Here is a 22,866-nt window from a genome sequence, read left to right as displayed (position 1 = left end):
AAGGGGTATTGCTTTCTTTCAAGCAATGTTCCCTTTAGATAGAGTTTCAATTTAGCTTCAGTGCCAAAAGCTGTTCTGACATAAGTGTTTTTAAGAAAGAACATCTATCAACTTAGGTTTATTTGCATTTTATGTAATGTTTTTAAAAAGCCAGAGGGGCAAATAATCAAATCTTTCTTAAATTATTCACAGTGTCCTGATTACAACCTATCTATAAGTCTTTTCCAGTTTGTGGCAGTTTATAAAGTAGCTAACAAACTCCACTACTGATTTTGCACCAGTGTTGGTAAACTTTTTCAGAATTTAAATTTACTCATAGTAATTAATAGCCACTAATAACGTAATCTCTTTCTTTTTTTAACAGCCAGAGTCTGCAATCTTGTGGTAGATGCAAAAACAAACAAATCAGGCCTATCTCTTGGCTGGGTGACCTTCTGGGTCACTGACCCATCCCTTGAGAGCAGTCGGGTTTCTTACCTGAGGTCCTTGGATGAATTTCAGAGGGTATTTTGTGAATGTCTTAAAATTCAGTGCAAATGCAAATGTGTCCTATGTGAGAGAGTGTATGGATTTTCATGTAAAACTTTTACCAGAAGAATTTGGGTGATATGGTGAATCAATGAAGCCTCTGAGTCAGACTGCCTGGATTTGTATCACAACACACCACTTGGCGGTTTGACTCTGAACAAATGACATAACTTTTCTCTGCTTCTGTGTTCTCAAAATTGCAGAAATACTCTTATAGGCCTGCTGTGAGAATTAAATGGGAAAATTTTGTGGGTATGTGAAGCCCATAATACAGTGGTAGGTACTTAGTTAGCACTCACTAAATATTAGTAATTACCATCATGCTCTCAAAGGAATTTATAACCACCAGAGTTAAGAGCCACTAACCTAAGGCATTTTTAAGATTATACTTTAAAGAATCAGTTCCTGAGTTGAGAAGTCACACTACAATGTAATTCTAATAGAATATGCATTGGTAAAACAGAGAGACTCATATTCATAATTAGAAAGGCCTCATAAATAACTCTGAAAATGTGGGAGGTCAACTTGTGTTGTTTTCCATGGGAGCAAACCCATCTTCACGATCTGGGGTGAGCTCCCAGATGAATCACTTTGAATCTGCTCCTGGCTGCTCCACCATCCAAGTTTGTCTTGAAACCCTGAAATAAACTTCCTAGGGTGAGTGCTTACATTGTTACTACATCGATGCCTTCCCAGTATTTTCATTTTCAATTAGCACAGAAGTCAAAAGTTACAAAAGCAACGAGATTACGCATCTTTTAATGAAAGATAAAACAACAATATAAACATACACAAATTTACAGAGAAGGGATCAACTTTGATACATCGGGAGTAAAAGGTGTCTCTTATTTAAATATGGTATAAAAATAAATGCAAGAAACATTAACCAAGAATGTACAGACAACAGACAAAGACGTAAGTTTGTTTCTGACTGTGATACACTGGTGAAATGAAACTCTCTGTGCTAATTTATTATTTAATAAATGTGAAGCTGTATGTATACTTCTTGATAGATGCTTTTTTCCTTTTACAATTCTTCCAGTTTGTGACTGAATTTTTAGTGACCTGTGTGTCTAGAAGAAGGTTTAAGAGAGAGAGAAAGGGGGAAAACAAAAGGTTTACTTCACTTGAACTGTTAAAAAGGAAAAGACACAGATCCAGCTTAGTACAAGGAAGAAGTTAGCAGACATTCTGAAATGGAGGCGTCAAGATGGTAGAGTCCCTTGGAGATGGCAGTGCCTTAATGTACACAAAGAAAGAACAATTCAGGTCCTCTGCTCATGCAACATCGTGGTCTAATGTCCTCTGCTCCAGGTAACAACAAAGAACTACAAAGTATACGCAGTGACTCCAGTTCGCTCTCATGCTACAAGATGATCCTTTTAATAAGACTGAACGAGGCTTGTTAACCTCTTTGACGTGAGAGATTTCCCCTGAGAAAAAATATAAACAAGGGAAAAAAAAGAAAACAATATGATCACTGAAAACCTGCTTATGAGTAACATCTGTTTATTGCAGCTGATGCTGTACAAGGGTCAAAATGGAACCCTTTAGATGCATCTTAGTTCAAACTTCATGACCAAGTTCCCTCCTTCCCTCCACCAACACGTCAAACAAAATGATCCTCCCTTTTTCCATCCTCCCACCCCTCCACCCACTTCCTCCCCCTGCAAACAGAATGATGGGTTCACAGCACAAATCAGCAAATCATAAAACACGTCCAAAATGTTTCACTGAGGCTTAGCAACGATGCAAAACCTAGGTTTGCAACTGGTTATAACAGGTTACAGCAAACTTTAGGAAGTTGCTCTGAAAGACAGTGATGTGAATGCATTCTTGTCCAATTGCTAAGATTAGTGTTGCATTTATAAATATCTAGATGTGTACAGGGTATGATTTAATTAATTGGAGGGTGAGACTGCTGGAAACTCATGATTGAATCTATTCCCTATCCTATATGGTAACAGAAAAACAAACAACCAGTGCCAATTATACATCTAAAGAGAAAAGTCTACTTGCTTTGTACTTCAAACTGTAAATGTCTTCCTTTTCCATTTGATTTCCTCCAACCTCAACCTCAGAAAAACCTCATATATTCTGATCCCACTTATTGTGTTAATAACTAGTATACATATTCATTTTTTGAACATCTTGATAGTCAAAACTGTGCCTGTAAATTGCAAATGCTCTAGAGAAAGGTATGAAATTTTAAATTTCTGATCAGAATAACAGATTGTCAATTTGGTTATTTCTGTTTTATCCCTCATTGTATATGTTTAGTATAAAAAATAGGTGGAATTTGTACTTCTCAGAGAATAAAATAATAAGGGAAAATCAGAAGATTTTTTGAGAAATATATTTTAGTAATAAGTTAGTCATAGCAATAGTCTTGATTTACTACTTAACGTGGCTCAGAGTTTGATAAATGAGTGGTGTGGTTTGGGGAGATAAATCAGCATTCATGACTATATTTTGGAAAAAGAATGATATATTTAAAAAATGATTAGTAATTCCAGAATCAATCTTTCTTTACATACTGTACAGTAACTGACAAGGTCTTTGTATACTTGAACAGCAGGAATAAAAATGAAGTACCAAAAAAAAAAAAAAAAAGAATGAAGCACCATTCTCTTTTAATTGGGGAAAAGGAGTTCATAACTTAGCTTTTAGCAAGTTTTGACATCCGATTGTAGAAGAGCCACTTTAGCAAAGGACTTTCCCACTTAGCTGCGCTCTAATCACTTTATGGGAAGAAAAATACTGAAAGAAAACGCAGACTTCTCACAGGACACCCTGTTTTACACTGGCCTTCTAGACAAACTATGTTTTGTCTCTTGTCCCTTCTGTGCTCGTTTCCTCCTCATTCACAAAATGGGAATAAGTACCGATTTTAAAAGCTTTTTATGAAGAATAACACAAGTAAATTACTTAAAACTGTTTCAGAACATTGTGTGTACTCAGTTTGCTAGTCATTACCTTATTATATTATGACTATTATTATTATTATTACTGACATTCTTTCTCATCAGGATACTGAGACCCAAAGTCACTTTTCTGACTCTGAAAGGAACACAAAATTTCTCACGAATTTGGAAGCTAAAGTTATACTACTTTTACACTCCAATACCTTAATCAAATAACGTTTGACTAAAAAAACTACTTTTCTATACTTGAAATTTACATTATTTTATACATCTACTACTTTTTTCTCTTATGCTACTAATGTGTGCATATATACTCATTCTGATACTAATGTATTTTTAAAAACTGCTTACTGTTTCTAATGCCATTTGTGGGGTGGGGAGAACCTATACTGGTTGAAGTATAAGAGTGAATTCATATACAGTTGAGGAGGAAGAGGAAGATGCTAACATAAAACTATTTATATTAAAACTACAGATTAATATAATTTGGTTCAAACTATTGGGAGGATGAATAACAGTTAGGTTGAAATAGGAAGCCATTTGCAACTCGGAGTCATTTTTCATTTTGATCAGTGGAAACGATGTCATATTTGTAAATGTAACACATGGTAATATGGTTCTCTACCTACTTTTTCCCTCAAATATCTATGAAGTTATTAGTATTGTCCTGGTATTGGCTTCATTTTTAAAAGGGGGGAGGTACAGATTTAACATGGTAAGCTGTTGTAGCAGGAAATAATTTAAAAATACTCATTCATGGAAGCCCATGGAGAAATACAGGGCTACAGTAAATCTGGGGTTTGTGATAGTAAGAAAGCAGATGAACAAAAATGGGAGAACATATGTATATATGTTAACAAACCCACACAAGAAACTCTTGTGAGATGTGGACTCACCAAATACATAATAAGGGTATTTGTTTTGTGTATTGAAACAATTAAAAGGTAAATTTAGGTATATCTAATAGTAAAAAAGAAAAAAAAAACCTAAATGCCTCACCCAAGGGTCAAAGTAAATAGCATGGACGCCCAAGTGAGCTATCTAGATTTAAAGACCTAGATCACATGGGTGTGTCTGTAAACCCTGTGCAAATCTTGCCTTGTTCACGTACTGGAAAGAAAAATACCGTGCAAAGGTATTTTGTGCACTCTCTAGTGTGCAAAGAAATATCAGTTTCTCACTTATTAGAAAATCTTAAAAAGAACACTAATTCTTTTTTGCAGGTAAGAAAGAATATACTTGCACATCAGATGTTTTGTAATAATCCTTTTCAGTGTGGATCCTTGGAGGCTGTATTAAATCACCTTAAAAGACAATCCTACTAGTTATCTAATTTTTGCTAATTTTTCTAAGTTGAAGAATCTGGGAAAATTTCATAGTTAAGTTCTAAAAATCTTAATTCTGGAAACTAAAAGGGCTAAAATTCCTTACCAATAGCATGTTTTTTGTTTGTTTTTATCAAATTGCTTACAATTGAATTCTGTATGAATAATAACTATTTTCAACCCAATGACTACATTTGTGCTATGTCATTTATACCCATTCTTAATAGATTCTAAAGGAAATGAATTTGAAAAAGAATGGATACATGTAATGTTTATGTATAACTGAATCACTTTGCTGTGTACCTAAAAATAACACAGTTAATCAACTATGCTATACTCCAATGTAAAATAAAAGTTAAAAGAAAGGAAATAGATTACATTGGAAATGGAAATCTATAGAGAAAGACAAAGACAGAAACTCAAAAATTCAGCATCCTGTGAGATTTTATAATATCTAGTTAATGGACAATATGCTAGCACATGATCAATTTCAGGACAAAATTAAGCTGACTTTAACTGGCATCTAAGTGAAGACAGATTCTCTGGATAATCTACAATATAGCTATCACATAAACAAAGCAGTTTTTCTAGTGTCTCATAATAAAATTTCATCTCCACCAAACTAATTCTTTCCTTTTAAAATGTTGCATGGAGATTTTGTTATAATTAGAAAAATAAAACTCCCCCAAATAAAACAATCTATGTGCTCATTCTTAGTTCTCTCAAGTTGACTATCAAACAATATGAATTTCACATGATTTAAAATTTTTTCTTGGTCTTAAAGTAATAACAGAAAGTTGACAAAGAGCTGTGAATCCCTAGAAATGGAAATAAAGATCAGGCTCTTAGCTCCATACGAGAGCCCTCAGCATTTGGGAGATGGAAGCAAATGTCCACACTCCTTTCCTGCAGACACTAATCCATGAAGGAAGTAGGGGAGAAGCCATATTTGCTTGGGTCACCAGCTACTTGTTTTATTACTGTCATAAAACATAAAAACTGTATTCAGTCTTTACCAGTCTACAGGACACAAAACAAGCCAACACTAACTGAAGCGATAGATTTTTAGAAGACCCATGAAAGAGCTTAAAGAGTAGGAAATTACCAGGATCTTTTGGATTAAAAAAATATTAACATCTTAACTCTTATTCCCACTTGTTTGTTTCATATTACTGCCTCCTAGTCTTTCCCATGTGTTGCTGTAGACTTAGAAATACCTTCTAGAATGCCTTGTCAGCTCCAGAGGCTCTGGGACCAGGAGAGGGCAAATCTTGTCATTGACTTTCTATTGGTGTATGTGACCCAGTTATCCCACAGCTGCATAATAAAATGGGCTGACTGTTTGATGGTAAAGAGATGCTGCTGAACTAGAGATAAGAAATGTACATGCTCATGATAGGCTGAACTAAAGGATAAACTGTTTGTTTATTCTCATACGAAAATTACACCTGTTTCACTTAAAAAATATAAACATCTTCGCCTGGGTTTCAAAATCCTTCCTAACCTGGCTTCCCTGACCTTTCAAACTACCTGTTGTCACTCCACAGAATGGTTCTCTAGCTGTTCTTTGCACCTGCTACTCTCTGAGTTTGGGTTCTACTCACTCGTCAGATAAACTTCTTGCTCATGTTTTTGCTGAAGTCTTCTAATTGCCCCTTAAGTTCTTCTGCAGTTTACCTCTCTGGATTCTTTGTCAGTACTTTTTTTTCTCAGGGTCGGGAAGATCCCCTGGAGGAGGGCATGGCAACCCACTCCATGTTCTTGCCTGGGAAATCCCATGGACAGAGGAGCCTGGTGGGCTACAGTCCATGGGGTCACAAATAGAGTTGGACATGACTTAGCAACTAAACAACAATAGCAAGTGCACTTTTTTAAATACTGTTTTGTACAATCCTTTAAGTCACCTGGCTTGATAAAGCAATTGATAGCTGTTAAACAATCTTAATATTACAGAAGTCTCCAAAAATGTACTTGTTTCTTTGCATGAGTTGAGTTCCTTGACTGGAAGTCATATTTTAGGAATATGCTTCTAGAAACCAGGGTAATGAGATTCAAATGTATTGGTACAAGTAACTTTTAGGGGAGGAGAGGCACGGTAGGATGAGAAATGGGAGCATGTTGGACATACCCTAACTATTAAGTAATTAACTGATAGAATTTGGGTCTTTTTAACTTTTAGTTTGCCCTGGTTGTTGCTAACAGTGAAACTAAGTGGGGCTATGTTGAGGGAACTGAACTAGGCTAGGGGTTTGGAAAAACCCTGCTTCAAATGAAACCAAGTCCCCTAGGATAATTTTCAGGTAAGTTTACTGAAACATGGTGGATAATTTCAGCAAAACTGAACAGTGTGACTTCCTCAAAACTTAAAGAAAACTCAATTATTGAGAATTAAGAAAGAAAAAGAAAAGAAGGAAGGGAGGGAGGGAGAAAGAAAGAAAGGAAGGGGATTCTATAGCTAGTTTGGAGGCTGGTATATTTAATGTTGAACACAGGAAGAAATTCTGTTATGTACTTAAAAGAGATGGTTTATGAACATATTTATATACCAGTTCTTATTAGTAGCTTCTTGTGTGGTTTGAGATAGAAAAAGTAAAGCCAAATACTCTCATTTCCTTAGTTAAGAATAGCTTCCTGAAATAAAAATAGTGTATATCCATTAGAGAAAATGAGGAAAACATAGAAAAATATAAAGAAGAAATAAACATTACTCAAAATACAATTATTTACATGTTAATATATCCATCTACTTTTTATACAAAAATATTTTTAGTTATTTTTTAAAAAAACTAAAATTATACTGTGCATAGTACTAAAGCTTATTATGAGTAATATGCTAATTAAAAATGATCATATTTTGGTCATTTACCCATGTAACATATATTTTGTTCAAATTCAACACATTAGTGGGAAAAGAAATCAATTTAGAAAGATGCTACCAACATTTAGAAGAAAATCACATATCATAGAATAAATAAAAACATATTAGGGTAAGTTGCATATAATATGAGAATGTGTTATTTCTGAAAGGTTGTTTTAGTCCTATACACATATAAACATGCATAAATACAGTTTATATATACATACACATACACTCACAAACATATATATATTGCATTACTATGTCATAGTGATGGGTTGCGACAAAAAAAGATGAAAGCCAATGCTCTAAAATCTATTCTTTAATAACTGCATCAGGTTGATATACCTTAATGCATTTAAGAAATTCACAATTGTTGTATATTCAGATTGTGTCTTATTTTTGGCAGTTATACGATGCAATGAATATTCTTGTTTGTGTGTAAACATCTGGGTTTTGTTAGAATTAAACATCTGGGTTTTTGTTAGAAGCTGAAATACTGATTGAGTGTGAGAGAATATTTTTGAAGCTTTTGACACACTATATAAAGTTCTCTTTCTATACAAGAAAATGATTAAAAATTCACATCCCTACTATGTATGAACAGTATGTGAAGTCACCAATTTTCTTATCCTAGATATTATTAAAAACTAATCTATTGGAGGAAAAAGTTATTTTGTTGCCTTTTGAATTAAACTTGGTTATTAATATAGGTTTTCTTTTTGTTTTCTTATATATTTATTGACTATTTGTGTTTCCTCTGTTAAAACCGATCAAGACCTTTGCTTAGTTTTCTAGTGGCGTATTGCTCTTCTGATTATTTTTTTGCAACGAACTCCCCAAATAAACCACATTAGATCTTTGTCAAGTACATGCTCATTTACTTTTTTTTTTAAAAAAGAGGTCACTGGACTTGAGGACAGGAAGTTGCTTTAAACAAGTAAGGCATTTAGCAGTCTTTCATGGTATTTCTATGGATAAGACAAAAAAGGAGGAAGTTTGTAACTAAATAAACAACTACCTTCAAAGTGTGCTAATTTTTGGAGTAGTGGAACTCTCTTCATTTTTGTTCTTATGACATTTTAATCAGCAATTTGCTTGACTACATTGATATAATTCTACTAAAATGAATGCATGAATGATGCCAATTTGCTAATCTTGGTTAAAAGACAGGATAACAAAGAGATACTCCAAAAAATTATATAATGCGATAACTCACGAGATAAAATTTAATAGAAAGAAGAATAAAGAACTGTTACACGAAAATTGATAAACAAACAATAAACCAAAAGTCTAGCCGCAAAACAGAAGATCAAGGAGATATGATCTTAGTTCACAAGAAAAAAAAATGTCTATATTTAAAAAACATTTTAAGCCCCAAATAACCTGGCTGCCGTGACTGCAATCGGAAGCAGTTTTCAGGCTGAACTGTGAGGTTATGTAAGTTCCTTCTTTCCTGTTGGGTGTTTGATGTTTCTAATCTATGCTGGTTCGGTTACTTCTCAAGTGCTATGAGTCTGCATGAGTAGATTTGACACGGCATTGCCCTCTCCCAGGTTTGCTCCATAACTGGTCTGAGGTTCTATTTCCAAAACCTGGAATCAGTATTATTCATGGGTGGGAAGGGTGGGCTCAGTGTACAGTAATGATGATTGTTAGCATATGGAAAGGAAATTTCATGCCAGATTTCATGTTTAATAAAACCAAGATAAAAATCATTTGATCAGGGACTGGAAGTAATCCATAGAGTTTTAGATAGCATCTTAAAACAGCATAAAACTGCCAGAAAACACTGTAATTCTTCATAGATTGAAGACTAGTTGACAAGGAAGCCTGCTATTAATGTGTAATACAAGTGCTTTGGAAATCAAGAGTACAAACTCTGATTTCTGCCTTCTACAAGTTACCGTCCCTTCTAGTGTATGTATCTCTTGCATTAGGACAAACATAATGATAAGAGAGATAAAAATAAATAGACATCTCTTCTTTTGTAATTTTGTATTCCATTTAACTGAGCAATACAATTTTTTATAAGAAAAAGTCAATAATTTAACTTGATGGATGCCTATGACACTTTGAGCTATAATGGCAATGAATAAAGAAAGAAAGAAATAAGGAATAACATAAATGTCCATCAGTAGAGGAATAGAAAAAAAAATTATAGGTATATCCATTCAGAGGAATTTTGTGCAGCCAATAAACATAATTGTGTAGAATATGAACTGACCTGGAAGATATTTCTGATGCAATTTAAGCAAATAAAGCATGTTTCAAAAGCATGCTTAAAGAATTTCTTAAATCTATTTATTTGTACAAGTACTATTTAGGGCTATTTCTGGCTAAAGAAATTGTAGATGAAGAAATTGAGGTGCAGCAGTTTAACTGAGTTCTAGAAATTCATATGGCAAGGAAGTGTGAGACTGGGTTTCAAGCCTAAATATTAACATTTCAGGTTTCCAGTGCTGGGTATAATAGGAAGAAAATGAGTTCTCTATAAAGTAATGAATTTAAAGTCAGAAAAATTTTCTTCTAGTGCTGACTTTCTCTCACCTATAAAATGGGTAAAATAATGAGTATTATATTGCCTAACTAGCAGGTTCAGATTAAATTAGATTAGATAATATAAAGTACCTAGTGCAGAGCCTGGCACATGGCAGGTACTCAATGAACATAAGTTACTATCATCATCTCACTTCCCCCATGTCCTTTTGGAGTCTACATACTTGTTTAAAGTATTTCCCCAAGTTCATTTCTTAGACACTTTATCTCGTAGCTTCCTTATATTTACCAGAGCAACTTCCACATAAAACTTCTTTAAAATGTTTATTTAAACTCTATCTTTCCTCCATTGTTTCTATTTAGTTATAATAAAACCACTCATTCATTATCTTGTGTTAAAATCATTTTATTGATCCTATAAAGGCATCCCATAACATTTATTATGTAAGTACTTCAGATGCCTATCACAACTGCTGACTCTAAAAGGAATCATAATATTGAGGAACACTGAACCAAGAAGAAATAAAGAATAAATGAAAATAGAAAGTTAAAGAGAACTTTAAATAGAAATTAACCATCAAAAGATTTAATGGTATACAGTATAATATTTTTAATTTTTGTATAAAAATAATTTTCAGGATAGAAATTCACTTCTCATGACTAAGCAAATAAATGTAGTGATTTGTAATCTACTGAGGAAATTAGAGAGCCTTTCTAATTTTTTAGTCCATTTCTTTAGAGTACTATCAAAACAAAATATTCAATAAAAATATTACTTTTCATTTTCCTAGATGGAAAAGGATTAACCCTAAATAACTGGTCTGAAGGTATCTGAAATTTATCAGTATGTTTTGTGTATATATGTGTTCTGGTATGAATGTTACTCAACTTACTGAAGAAAGCTTCAGTAATCTCAGCCTTTTGTACCATTCTCCTTAAAAAGATGGTTGCCTATCTTGGCCTGATGAAATCCTATTTACGCAGTTAAATGTAACTTCTGGAAATTCTCATATTATTCATAGCCTCTACTTATTCACCCTAGTACAAATAGAAGTAGCTTATCTTTCTCCTCACATCATAATATTTTGTTTATATCATATGTACTGTAGCAATTAAGGCCTTGTTCTTAAGCTATAGCACAATGTCTGGAGTATAGTTGGCCCTTGGTGTATAAATTTTGATTGAAGGTGCACAGGATTACTGCCTCACTTCCTCTTATTTCCTATTGATCTTTTCTTAAGGTTTGCAATGAGTGACAATGTGGTGCTACTTTAAGAGTTGAGGAAGTTGGTCAGATGTGGGGATGGTGTTGGAGGAAAGACAATCATTTTGCTTCCTCTTTCCATCTTTCTTAAGTTGCATTATATGTTTTTAATTATATCACAGAAATTTCCAATCCAATCTGAAGAACAATATTCTGTCAGCACTATGTTAGAAAAGAATGAATATGAAACAATTCTTAAACAATACACAGAGCACTGTGCAACATCTATGGTGACTTTCTCCAGCAAAATCTTGAGGCATTTCTTTAGCATTGTCTTTATCTTCCCATGGTGACTTATGAGGCATGCTTAAGAAAAATTTTTATTAAAGGTCAGAGATTCCAAAAGATCCAGCCAAAATTTTGGGAAGTTAATGGTGTGATTAATTCCTGGAGTCCATTTTCCAGTCCTTTAATTTGTGCATCACAATGAATGTTCAAAGTATATATTGATTTTTAAAGTCTTTTACTTGGGAATTCATAAAAAGAACTGATTAACATTCCCCACCACAAGGAGCCTTGAAGGAGACTAAAAACAAAAACCGTATTTTTGCTGAATCCAATTAGCTTACATTTCAACACACATAACTCCACTTAACTGGCCATCACAGCAAAAGCCACAACACACACCCACAGCAGCAGCAGCATGGAGCTGACCACACAACTCAACAGACAATGTAGACAAACTTGAGTATAAACCAAGATTTTTCTACCTCTTTTCATAACAGGTTAGTGCTGGCCCTCAGTGTTGGTGTACAGTTTTTATGGCATGGGAAAATAGGGATGTTTCTGCCCTATAAAAATAAATGTGTTGAAGGCTTTAGTTTGAGCTTATACAATGTCAGAAAGTTCCAAAGGCACTGGCACAATACCGAAAAAAAAAAGAATCTCACAAACAAATATATTACTAAAACACATGGCAAGATACTAAGAAAACACTGGTAGGAAAATGACTGGTTTCCTGGATGATTTATGCAATAGTTTTCAATACTTTGCTGAAAAATAACAAATGAGAAAGGCATGCTGGTGGGTCTTTGGTGGGCATATATTGTCACCAATCCCCATTCATACTGAGTCTGACTCTGACTTTACACTGTTAAATAAGTCATTTTCTCTCTGCAAAAGGAGGAGACACAGAACCCTTGTAGTTCTTAATCTTTTAAGCCTTAGGAAGAGCTAAGGGAAAGAGTACAGAAATGCATGCACTATTGTTAACAAAGACAGATATATAGAATAAAAATTAAAATATAAATAGTTATTTCTTCATTTTATGTGTCATAATACACACTACCTTCCAAGTCTTAGTTTGGTATATACAGATTTTCACATATGATATCTTCATCTACTCTAGGAAATGCTGGGACAGAAAGGTAAGTAGGAAGTTCTGAACTTGAATAAAGACAATAAGTACTTTTGCTATTACATCAAAGGATGCAAGATGGAAGATGAGGCTTGAAACTGGGAACATTTCCCAACTGGACTTCATGATTTGCAATTCTTTAAAAATGAAAACTTACCACATTCTGTGCAAAGTTTTCAAAACATATTCTGTGATCCATTGACTGTCCCGACTTATATGTGTGGGGTTGAGCGGGGCACAGAAAAATAACACAGAGAGAGAAAAAGAGAGAGAAGGAAGGGAGAAAGGAAGGAAGGCAAAAGCCAGAAAGAAAAATGGCAGAGAAAAACAGGGTGATGAAATGACGCAACACCAAATTCATGTTCTAAATCACAGGGATCAGGAAAACAGGAGAGCTGCCACAGAAGGCCTCTTGTCACACGGCATGGGCTCTGTTTGCATTAACGCTTATACTTATAACACCAAATCTCTTCTTGTGCAAACAAAATGATGTGATTTCAGGCAAAATCAATGACGCTGAAATAAAGCATATATGTTTAGGTTTTATGCTGACATGTTCAAAGCCTACATTATTGAAAATCTAGTGGCTTATGTTCAGAATGTCCTCATAATTTTCTACTGGCACTAAATTTCTGTTGGTATCATTAGTTCCGTAGACCACTGCTGTCCAACAGAACTTTCTGAAAGCATGGAAATTTCATTCTATACTAATATTTCAGAAGTCTTTAGCTGTGGCCATTGAGTATGAGAAGTTCAGGTAGAATTTTATGTAATCTTCACTAATTTAAATTTAAACCATTGCATGTGCTGGTGGTTGCTGTCCTGGTCAGTGCAACTGTCTGGTTGCCAAGTCAATGGACTTTGAAAAATATCATTAGCTTAAGTGATGATCATGAATTATACAAAACTACCATTTCATCTCAGAATTTCAAGAAGCTATGGACTATTTTAACATTACAAAATAATGAATGATGTTGATGTTTACATCCAGATTTTCCATTTTCTGTTAAACTGATTAATAAGGTGTTACTGACAGTGAGACTTTGATTATAAACATTAATTGAACAATGTAGCCTACTGCAGTTCTTCAAAAATATGCTAGTAGCTCTTAGGTATGAAGCCTCATCACAGGGATACTAAGAGACTCAGGATAAACACCAAATGAAAATATTTGGAAGCAAACATTTAGTTTGCTGATAGTTGCTACATTTTGGCAACTATCATAGGAAAAAGATGAGTTATGGGGCATACACATACATTCTAGTTTACAGGATGAGGAAAATCCTCTCTGAGTTTTTGATCTGATGGCATTGTTCTTTTCTTTATTGTAATTTCTTATCTCCTTAAACTGGCATACAGAAGACTAACATGAAACATGAGAACGGCATCTTAAAAACTTTGTAAAGCATGGACATCTGCTGAGACAAACACGCAATAAAGAAAATAAGCAGTCAACAGGCAGAAACACATACAACTTAAATGACCCTGATAAAATGCAGGGGTTTGGGGAAGGGTCTTGGCATATATCCACTTACCATTTGTCCAATAATGTGGTCCCAGCAGAGATAACTACTCCAAATAACTATAACTGAGAATTAGGTCATAAAAGTTCACAAAGAACCAATACCTTTTTCTTTGCCTGTAGAAGTTCCTGATAGGCACTGGATCTTATAAAACGTGGGTATGAATCACTTTTCATCAGTTTGTAAATGTGCTCCTAAAAAGAAATAATGGTTGAAGTGCCTCTTTATTATTTCTCAGGAAAAATCAAATACTATGATAAGAAAGCAACATGTGATTCAAAAACAAATCTAGAATAATGATAATGCTGATGAGAATACTTTATATGCTTATAGAACAATTTAGACCTTCAAATTTATTATTTTATTCAATGATCCATGTTTAAACTGATTTGGGAGCTATGGAGGAGGTAAATCACATCCAGCCCTTAAAAAATGGGATTTAGTTAGTAGACTGTCATCGCATAATTTCAAATCAAGTTGTTGATTTATATAGACCATTAAGATAAATAAAACTGCTATCTCTTAAGATTAAGCCAAAAGAGAATGATGCAAAGTCAGGATTCAATAATCATTCTAGATACCTTGGCATTTATATGTACTTGGAGGGTTCAGACTTTCCAAATGAATCATCTCGTTGGTGAAAACTGTCATGCACATTTACTTTAGGCCACAGCATAAGTCCAGAAATAAATTTTGTGATATTTAATTGCTTAATGTCCTAATTTGTATGCATGTATTGACTTATTCTGAAATAGATTAGGCAAATATTTGATAATTTAATCCTAATCAGTTTGCAATGTTTTGTTTCAATGATGAATATTGATAGACAAAGGAAAAAAATATATTCATCTAATTCAATGTTGGCCCAATCCAAGGAGATTCTGCTTTGGTTTATTGCAGCCTAAGGGAGCATAAATGCTCCTTGCTCATTCTAGTCTGTTAGAGGCAGAGTTCTGAACTATTTGAGAGTATCCTGAATGTCTCAGTGTCTACTTGTTTGAAGAAAACATGTGTTTTAAGAGATGACTTAGTTTCCTGGTCTTAAATACACCAGTAATAATTTGTAGTTATTGTGAATCCACTTAATGACATTCAGGATTAATCCTCAGTAATCCTGACATTCAGGCTCTAGCCCAAGTTTCATCTCCAGAAGTATGGTACATTTGGAACTGTATCAGAATTTGTTGTTGGAAAAGTGGGACAATGTTTTATTTTGGACTCAAGCATTTTAGGATTCAGATCCTATCTTGCTCAAGACTTACCACTTACAAACATGATAATTTTGACAATTTTATTCACTTCTCTGAGCCTCAATCTTCTAGTCTATAAACTAGAGTTATTGTCAGGATTTGAGGAATGATCAGCGTTTAGCAAAGTATGGGGGTGTGCATAGTAAGTGCTCAAATATGTTTGAGAATGTGCCAGGTATACTTCAAAGTGCTTGCCTATATTAGTTAATTAAATTCTCACAAAACCTCAACAAAGTTGGCAACCATTTTTATATATTTTTTAAATATGAAGTAAACTAAAGCACAAAGAAGTACTTACAATAGGTCACAGAGCAGAGCTCAGAATAGAACCCAGGCAATTTGCCTTCAGAATCTGCTTTCTTGTTACACTGTATCTCTTCTTAAACAGCGGCAAGAATTTCTACTATATTTTTGAATATAGGGTTTATAAACCCACAAAAAACTGGGATTAAATAGCTGAGGTTGACTGAAAAAAGCCTATGGTCAGGTGGTAATATTTTCTATAGAAAATTATGCCTTTTCCTTTTATTGAAGACACATTAAGCAAAAATATTTTCCAATGACACAGATAACAAAGAAATGTTCTTTTTAAGACTTTTGGGTCGGGTGGAGAGGGAGGTGGGAGGGGGGATCGGGATGGGGAATACGTGTAAGTCTATTGCTGATTCATGTCAATGTATGACAAAAAAAAAAAAAAAAAGACTTTTGGGAAGGTCATTCCAAATATTTTACACATTGTTGACTCTACAAAAATGCTTGAAAGTTTATCTTGAATTGAAAGAAAGATAAAACAGCAGAGAAATAAGCAAGAGAATTTTCCTCCTGCTCTCTCTCATATGTCTCCATAAAATGTAATTATTTCCACATAGAAGACCACAGCAGAGCCAGAGTGAATGAATGGGTTTCTGGTTGGCTGTTTCAACCTGTGGTAGTTTCCTGCACAGTGGCTCATTTCTTTTTAAACCAAAGCCAGTGTTAAATATATTTTATACTGGAGTAAAAATAAGAAAGGAATTTTCTGTACCTCATGCTTCATCTTCTATATTTTCTCTTAGTAACATAGCTATTTAAAAAACAAGATACTTTTTAGAGCTAACATTCTTCTCTAAAAGAGGTTTTAAGAAATTATGAAACATGTTTGTTCAGGTTTAAAAGCCAATTTCAATACATCATTAAGAAATGATATCCTCTCATTACACATTTATTTTTCCTCTTGAGCACAATATACTTTTTTTAGAGAAAGTAGAAATTAAAATTACTTCTAAGGAGACAACTACATCCAGTTTGAGGGAAAAAAACTCTTAAATAAAAGTATGTCTTAGGAAGTTAATATCTTAATATCAATTTCATTTTTTCTTCTTTTTGTAGACTAAAAAAAGTAACTTGGACAATTAAAAAATACTTAAAGTTACTGTTTCAGCTTGTCATCAGAGACAAAACTGGTTTTTACTGTTTCATTGTGTCATCAGAGACAAAACTGGTTTGAGTTTTACATAATTTCAAGCTAATTTAATTTAGTTCTGACTATTCATAATAATATATTATTTAGGAAGGTCGGAATCTCAGACTCTCCATATTAGAAGACAAGTTAAAGAGTTCAAGTATGTGTTACTGAGGTATCAGAGTTGAAACTAAAGTAAAAGCTTTCAAATATTTAAAATATTTCCCTTCAAGAAATTTCCATGTAAAAACATTCAGATTTACAAAAATCCCCAGGCTTTAAAAACTCTTCTTTTTAAAGTATCTCTGTTATCTTCTAGATCATTTAGTTTTTTTACATACAGCTTCCTTGGTCGCTCAGATGGTAAAGAATCCACCTACAATGTAGGAGACCTGGGTTTGATCCCTGGATTGGGAAGATCCCCTGGAAGAGGGCATGGCAACCCACTTCAGTACTCTTGCCTGGAGAATCCCCATGGATAGAGGAGCCTGGCAGCTACAGTCTATCAGGTCACAAAGAGTTGGACACAACTGAGTGACTTAGCGCGCGCACACACACAAACCCCTAAATTGAAAATAGATAGTAGACATAGCCACAGATTATAATGAAAATAAAACAAAAGTATCTCAACTCTCAACTTCTAAGGAGCACATTTGTAATGCAATGTGAGTTCCACCCATGTACCAACCTGAGCATCTTCGAAAGTGTATCGTCCGGGCTCCTTCACATTCTGTGTGGTTTTGTCATAGCTCTTAGAATCCAAGTTAATAGCACTGGGGGCTCCTGGAGCCAGAAATTCTTGCCATATTTCCTGAACTCGAGAGGGAACTTCTCTAATAGGCCTTTTCTTCAGGTCCTCCACTGCTAGCCAGAATCTACACAAAATGAGACATAATCTGATGTCTGATGTCTCATACTCTGAAAATTCTTAATATATTGACTTGTCATATAGCTCACAATGAGGCATAATGATAAGCTAATGTTCTCTGAGGGTGTCCAGAAACAGGTTTCTACTGATTTTTTTATTAGTTGTATTCAAAGATATAACATTTGGGGAAAGGAAATACTGAAAACAATCTCTTTTAGGTGTTCTCTGAAAATCAGGGGCTTCCCAGGTGGCTCAGACGAGGAGCCGAGCAGACTGCAGTCCACGGGGTCAAGAAGAGTCGGACACGGCCGAGCCACTAACCACGCACACACGGAAACGCAGGCCCGCCAGGGCCCCGACTCCACACAGCCTCACACGTCCACTGAAGCAGTGTATGGAGCAGGGCTAGAGAACCTTCGGTCAGAAGGAAGAGGAGTCTGAAAGGAGTTAGGGGGAGTGACACGGATCATCTGACAGGGGGCAAGGTATACTGCAGGCTCTATTTTTCTGTATCTTTTGTCCATTTGAGCAAGGGGGTTAGTATGGAGAGGATTTTCTGCTTTACCTGGTAAGGGAATTACCATGAAGCTTTACTGGAATGAAAAGAGGCCTGGACGCAGATTAGAAAATGCCCTAGCTGGAGAAATCAGGACAAGTAACTAATTTTAGGCTATTTAATTCTGAGACTTATGAAATAACAGAAGCAGCGAGCTTTCACATGTAATTGTTCAAAAGGCTTAAATTTGCAGAGGCATCATAGCAATTCAGAAGCTCTGGAAAAAATAATATTGACCTACTTCTAAATATAAAATATATATTTTATGTCTTTCTGTATAGAATACAGTCTATCCTGAAAGGAAAGAATACCAGGGCATATTCTGATTGATAAAAGCAAATAGCAAAGTCTAATAAAAAGCCACATCATATTAATGGGTTCCATTTTTCTAAAAATTTTGCCCTATATTATATCTTTTTGTTTAGACCTAGAAATAATGATGAAACATGAATATGTATGTCATAATAGTGTCTTTAAACAAACAACAAAAAAAAGGACACTTGAAAAAGGAAGTACTAGATCTGTTATCCTCAACAGGGGCCAGATGCGATCTTGATATGGAGAAGATGACCACAGAGATGAATCACTACAAGCTACAGGGGATTCTCTGGTGGCTCAAGTAAAGAGTCTGCTTGCAATGCAGCAGACCTGGGTTTGACATGATTGAGCAACTAACACACAGCACAAGCTATAGAGTTTTAACAGAAGTAGAAGGGGATAAGCAGGACCTTCATAACTATTATGTTTTAAACTTAGGGATTAAGGAAAGTTCCAAACATAAGTAATAAAGCAGTTGAGCTAGAATTAGAATATCAAACATTACTCAATCTAATAATTTTCTAGTTTCTAAGTACCACTTTCCTATAGACAGGTATCAGTAGATAATCCAATTTGGACTATGCCTTAAATGTGAACCCACCATTTTTGCTTTCAGAAGGCAAGGGTAAAGACCATTTCCTTTTTAAATACAGGTTCTGACAATGTGCAATCTAACAGGAATGCTATGTGCAATTTGAGGGAGCCTAAGTGTTATAACTGATGCATATTAAAAAGCAGAGTCATCACTTTGCTGACAAAGGTCTGAATAGGCAAAGCTACGGTTTTTCCAGTAGTCATGTATGGATGTGAGACTTAGACCACAAAGAAGACTGAGAGCTGACGAATTGCTGCTTCTGAACTGTGGTGCTGGAGAAGACTCTTCAGAGTCCCTCCTTTGGACTGCAAGGTCAAACCAGTCAATCCTAAAGGAAATCAACCCTGAATATTCATTGGAAGGACTGATGCTAAAGCTGAGACTCCAATACTCTGGCCACCTGATGCGAAGAGCCAACTCATTGGAAAAGACCCTGATGCTGGGAAAGACTGAGGGCAGGAGGAGAAGGGGGCGACAGAGGATGAGATGTTGAATGGCATCACCAAATCTATGGACATCAGCTTGAGTGGACTCTGGGAGATAGTGAAGGACAGGGAAGTCTATGGTGTCTCAAAGAGTCAGACATGACTTAAGAGACTGAACGACAACAAGTTCATTTCAGCACTCTGAACATACAGATAAAAAGAATGTCTCTGTTCTTTAACTAGCAAAGATACACCATTCAAATGGCCGTAATACAAGGAAGCACAGAGAGATTCTCAAGCAATAGGCACAAACCAAACAGTCTGGGAATGCTGAGCAGGAAGGAGCCCCTCTGCTGGGGCAACTGCTGCATTGGAAAAGGGAGTTCTAGGGAGGCTACACAGATGCAGTGACATCTTAAATAGACTGGAAATTATAGATGAGATATCAAAGGGCTGAGGAGGTAATAATAACATACCTACACTGTAAGTGCAGGCACTATTCTAGGTGATTTAGCTATATTAAATCATCCAATTCCTACAACTTTAGAGTATGTGCTAATATTCCCCCCACTTAGAGAAAACTGAATATATGAAGACTAAGTCACTTATTTAAGTTGCCCACTGTGAGTGCCATATATAGGGTTTGCTCCCAGATCTACAGCAGATGACATTCTCAAAAGCACTCTCTTGAATGCCTCACAAAATGCATCATTGCTTTTCTTATCCTCAGCAGAGTCATCATTGCAATAATTTAGTAGAATGTAAAGGGAACTCACTAAAACTTCACTCCTCCCTTAATACATGAAAGCTGGAATATGAGTAATTATCTTAATGTCATTGAGCCTTGATTTTTTTCATCAGTAAAATGGGAATAATAATGCCTATCTCACTGGGTTTCCATTAGGTAAAATGAGATAAATTATGTAAAGGGCACTTTTGAAGTGCTTGAGATATTTTTAGGCACTCATATTATATAACTCTCATATTACTGAATTTACTTGGTACTTACTCTGTTTACCTGAAAGAGGAAGGAGCAAAAGCACACCAAGTAAGAATAGAAGTTCTATTTCAGAAATAAGTACTTATCAATGAGCAGTATTTCTTGACTATTTTTTGTCTCAATACCTGAAGAAAATGCTCACAAGAGTGCCATACTTCCATAAATAGCAGATGCTAAATAAGATGCACAAAGATGTATTTAGGTGTAATTAGCCCTGCCGGTTAAATGGACTGTTTTGTCTCCCTTGGTCTATGACACCAGATACCTAGGCAGAAACAGGAAGAGCAGTGGACAGAAGCTTAGTATTGGTTTATAGAAAGCCTAGGATGGCAATTATTAGCAATCTGACTTGTAAAGATGCTTAACTTCTTCTATTCATATTTTACTTGCCTGTCAAATGGGGCAAGGATATTAATATTTAAATTTCACGTTTGAAGCGATGATTAGTTGAATGACAATCAGAAACAATAAATACAAAATATGGCATGGCATACTTATAAAAGTAGTAAATATAAAGCATACAGTGTATGGCACACACTGGACTTCCCAGGTGGCTCTGTGGGTAACAAATCTGCCTGCAATGCAGGAGACACAGGAGATGCGGGTTTAATCCCTGGGTTGGGAAGACGCCCTGGAGGAGGGCATGGCAACCCATTCCAGTATTCTTGCCTGGAGAATCCCATGGACAGAGGAGCTTGGCCAGCTGCAGTCCCTAGGGCTGCAAAGAGTGGACCCAACTGAAGTGACTAAGCACACATGCACACATGGCATATAGGAGGTGTTCAATACTTGATATCTATGTCTATCGATCTGTTCTTAGTAGGGAAACATACAACAGACTCATAGTATATACTCAAGAAATATACATGTGACTACATAAGAAATATGTAATGTTTCTTCTTTATATAACTTTGTTTTTATTTCAACATAACATGCAATAAAATATTAACAGATTACAATGCTTAAAAAGAAAAAAGGACTCTAAAAGCAATTTAGTTCAGATTTAAGGATTCATTCTAATTAAACACTATAAATCTTATTTCCAAATGATCAGTTTAGACCAAAATTAAAAATAGCGTTTGATAGATACTTATGTCTGCTGTCTATTTGCAACATTTTTATATAACCTCTGATTTTTGGTATATCCAGCCCCTATCTTCCTAACAAAGCAGGGAAGGACATATACATGGGCCATTTAAATTAAAGGAAGAAATGGAAAAGGGAGATTCCAGGCTGAAAAAATATATACAAGCATTTACTTTTCCAGAACTAAACATTTCTTCCATAAAAATATGAAATATCCAAGCTCTATAGAACTACGGCTGGGACTACTTCAAATGCAATTATTCTGTATTTTTTAAAATATAGGGCAGAAAGCCTTTTGAGTGATACTTATACATTTTCACACAATGAAATGTGTAATATTTCTTATATGCAATTACTTATCAGGCAATTTGGTGTGTCATAGGATTACTGAGATAAAAATGGTTAAGGCATGGAAAAAATCAGCAGTGATCAATTTCATTCATGAAAGAGAGTATGCACATGCTAATCTTTTAGTCCCAAAGCCTCTTTCCTCTTACTTTTTCACCTGGTTATCTCCTTATCATCCAGGTCTCAGCTGGAAGCTATTTCCCTGAGGAGGCTTTGAATGATCTCTCTCTCTGGGTTTGCCATTCTCCTGTATTTCTCAGATCTAACACTCATCCTTTTGTGTTGTGATCTGTTTCATCTTTGTATTCATGAGTAAGCTGTACTTCTAATAAAATCAGGAAGGATTTTTATTTGATTAGGTGATAATGGGGAGGTACTGCTTATTTATTTATTGTGAAACCCATGATGATAGCATTTTTTTCCCCAAAAACATAGAGAATTAGAGGAAACTCCATAAAAGACTAAAACAAGATTTATCTCTACTTTATTTTCTAAAGCATTCTTGTACTCAATAACTGATGATGTGACCTTATGACAGAAAATATTATTTAGATCCAAAAAAATCCTTAGCACCTGCAGACCTCTTGAAACCCTGGTCAACAGGCTTTCAAGTTTCAATAAACTTGAAAAAGAATAGGAAGCTGCATCCCTGAAACCTATGACAGGCATAATTAAATTTCTCCAGATTCTGCCTGTGGTCAA

The 22,866-nt window shown here is 35.0% G+C and overlaps 1 protein-coding gene across 2 annotated transcripts in view; it reads right to left on the bottom strand.

Moving 5' to 3' along the window:
* Positions 1–1,252: 1,252 nt before the first annotated feature.
* RGS7 (regulator of G protein signaling 7) overlaps positions 1,253–22,866 on the bottom strand; it is a 450,036-nt gene continuing 428,422 nt past the window's right edge. The window contains exons 15-17 of one of the 2 annotated variants that reach the window (XM_061160269.1): positions 17,657–17,843; positions 14,382–14,471; positions 1,253–1,961 (exon numbers count right to left, since the gene is read on the bottom strand). In XM_061160269.1, the coding sequence (XP_061016252.1) occupies positions 1,911–1,961; positions 14,382–14,471; positions 17,657–17,843 (328 nt within the window). In that variant the 3' untranslated portion in view covers positions 1,253–1,910. Of the gene's footprint in view, positions 1,962–12,961; positions 13,271–14,381; positions 14,472–17,656; positions 17,844–22,866 lie in introns of those variants that run through there. The other variant, XM_061160270.1, reaches the window with a different exon arrangement.

Source organism: Dama dama, chromosome 14 (genome assembly GCF_033118175.1).
Source record: "Dama dama isolate Ldn47 chromosome 14, ASM3311817v1, whole genome shotgun sequence".
NCBI classification, from domain to species: domain Eukaryota; kingdom Metazoa; phylum Chordata; class Mammalia; order Artiodactyla; family Cervidae; genus Dama; species Dama dama.
Note: the sequence above shows the minus strand (reverse complement) of the source record. Positions and strands in the feature narration are given on the sequence as shown.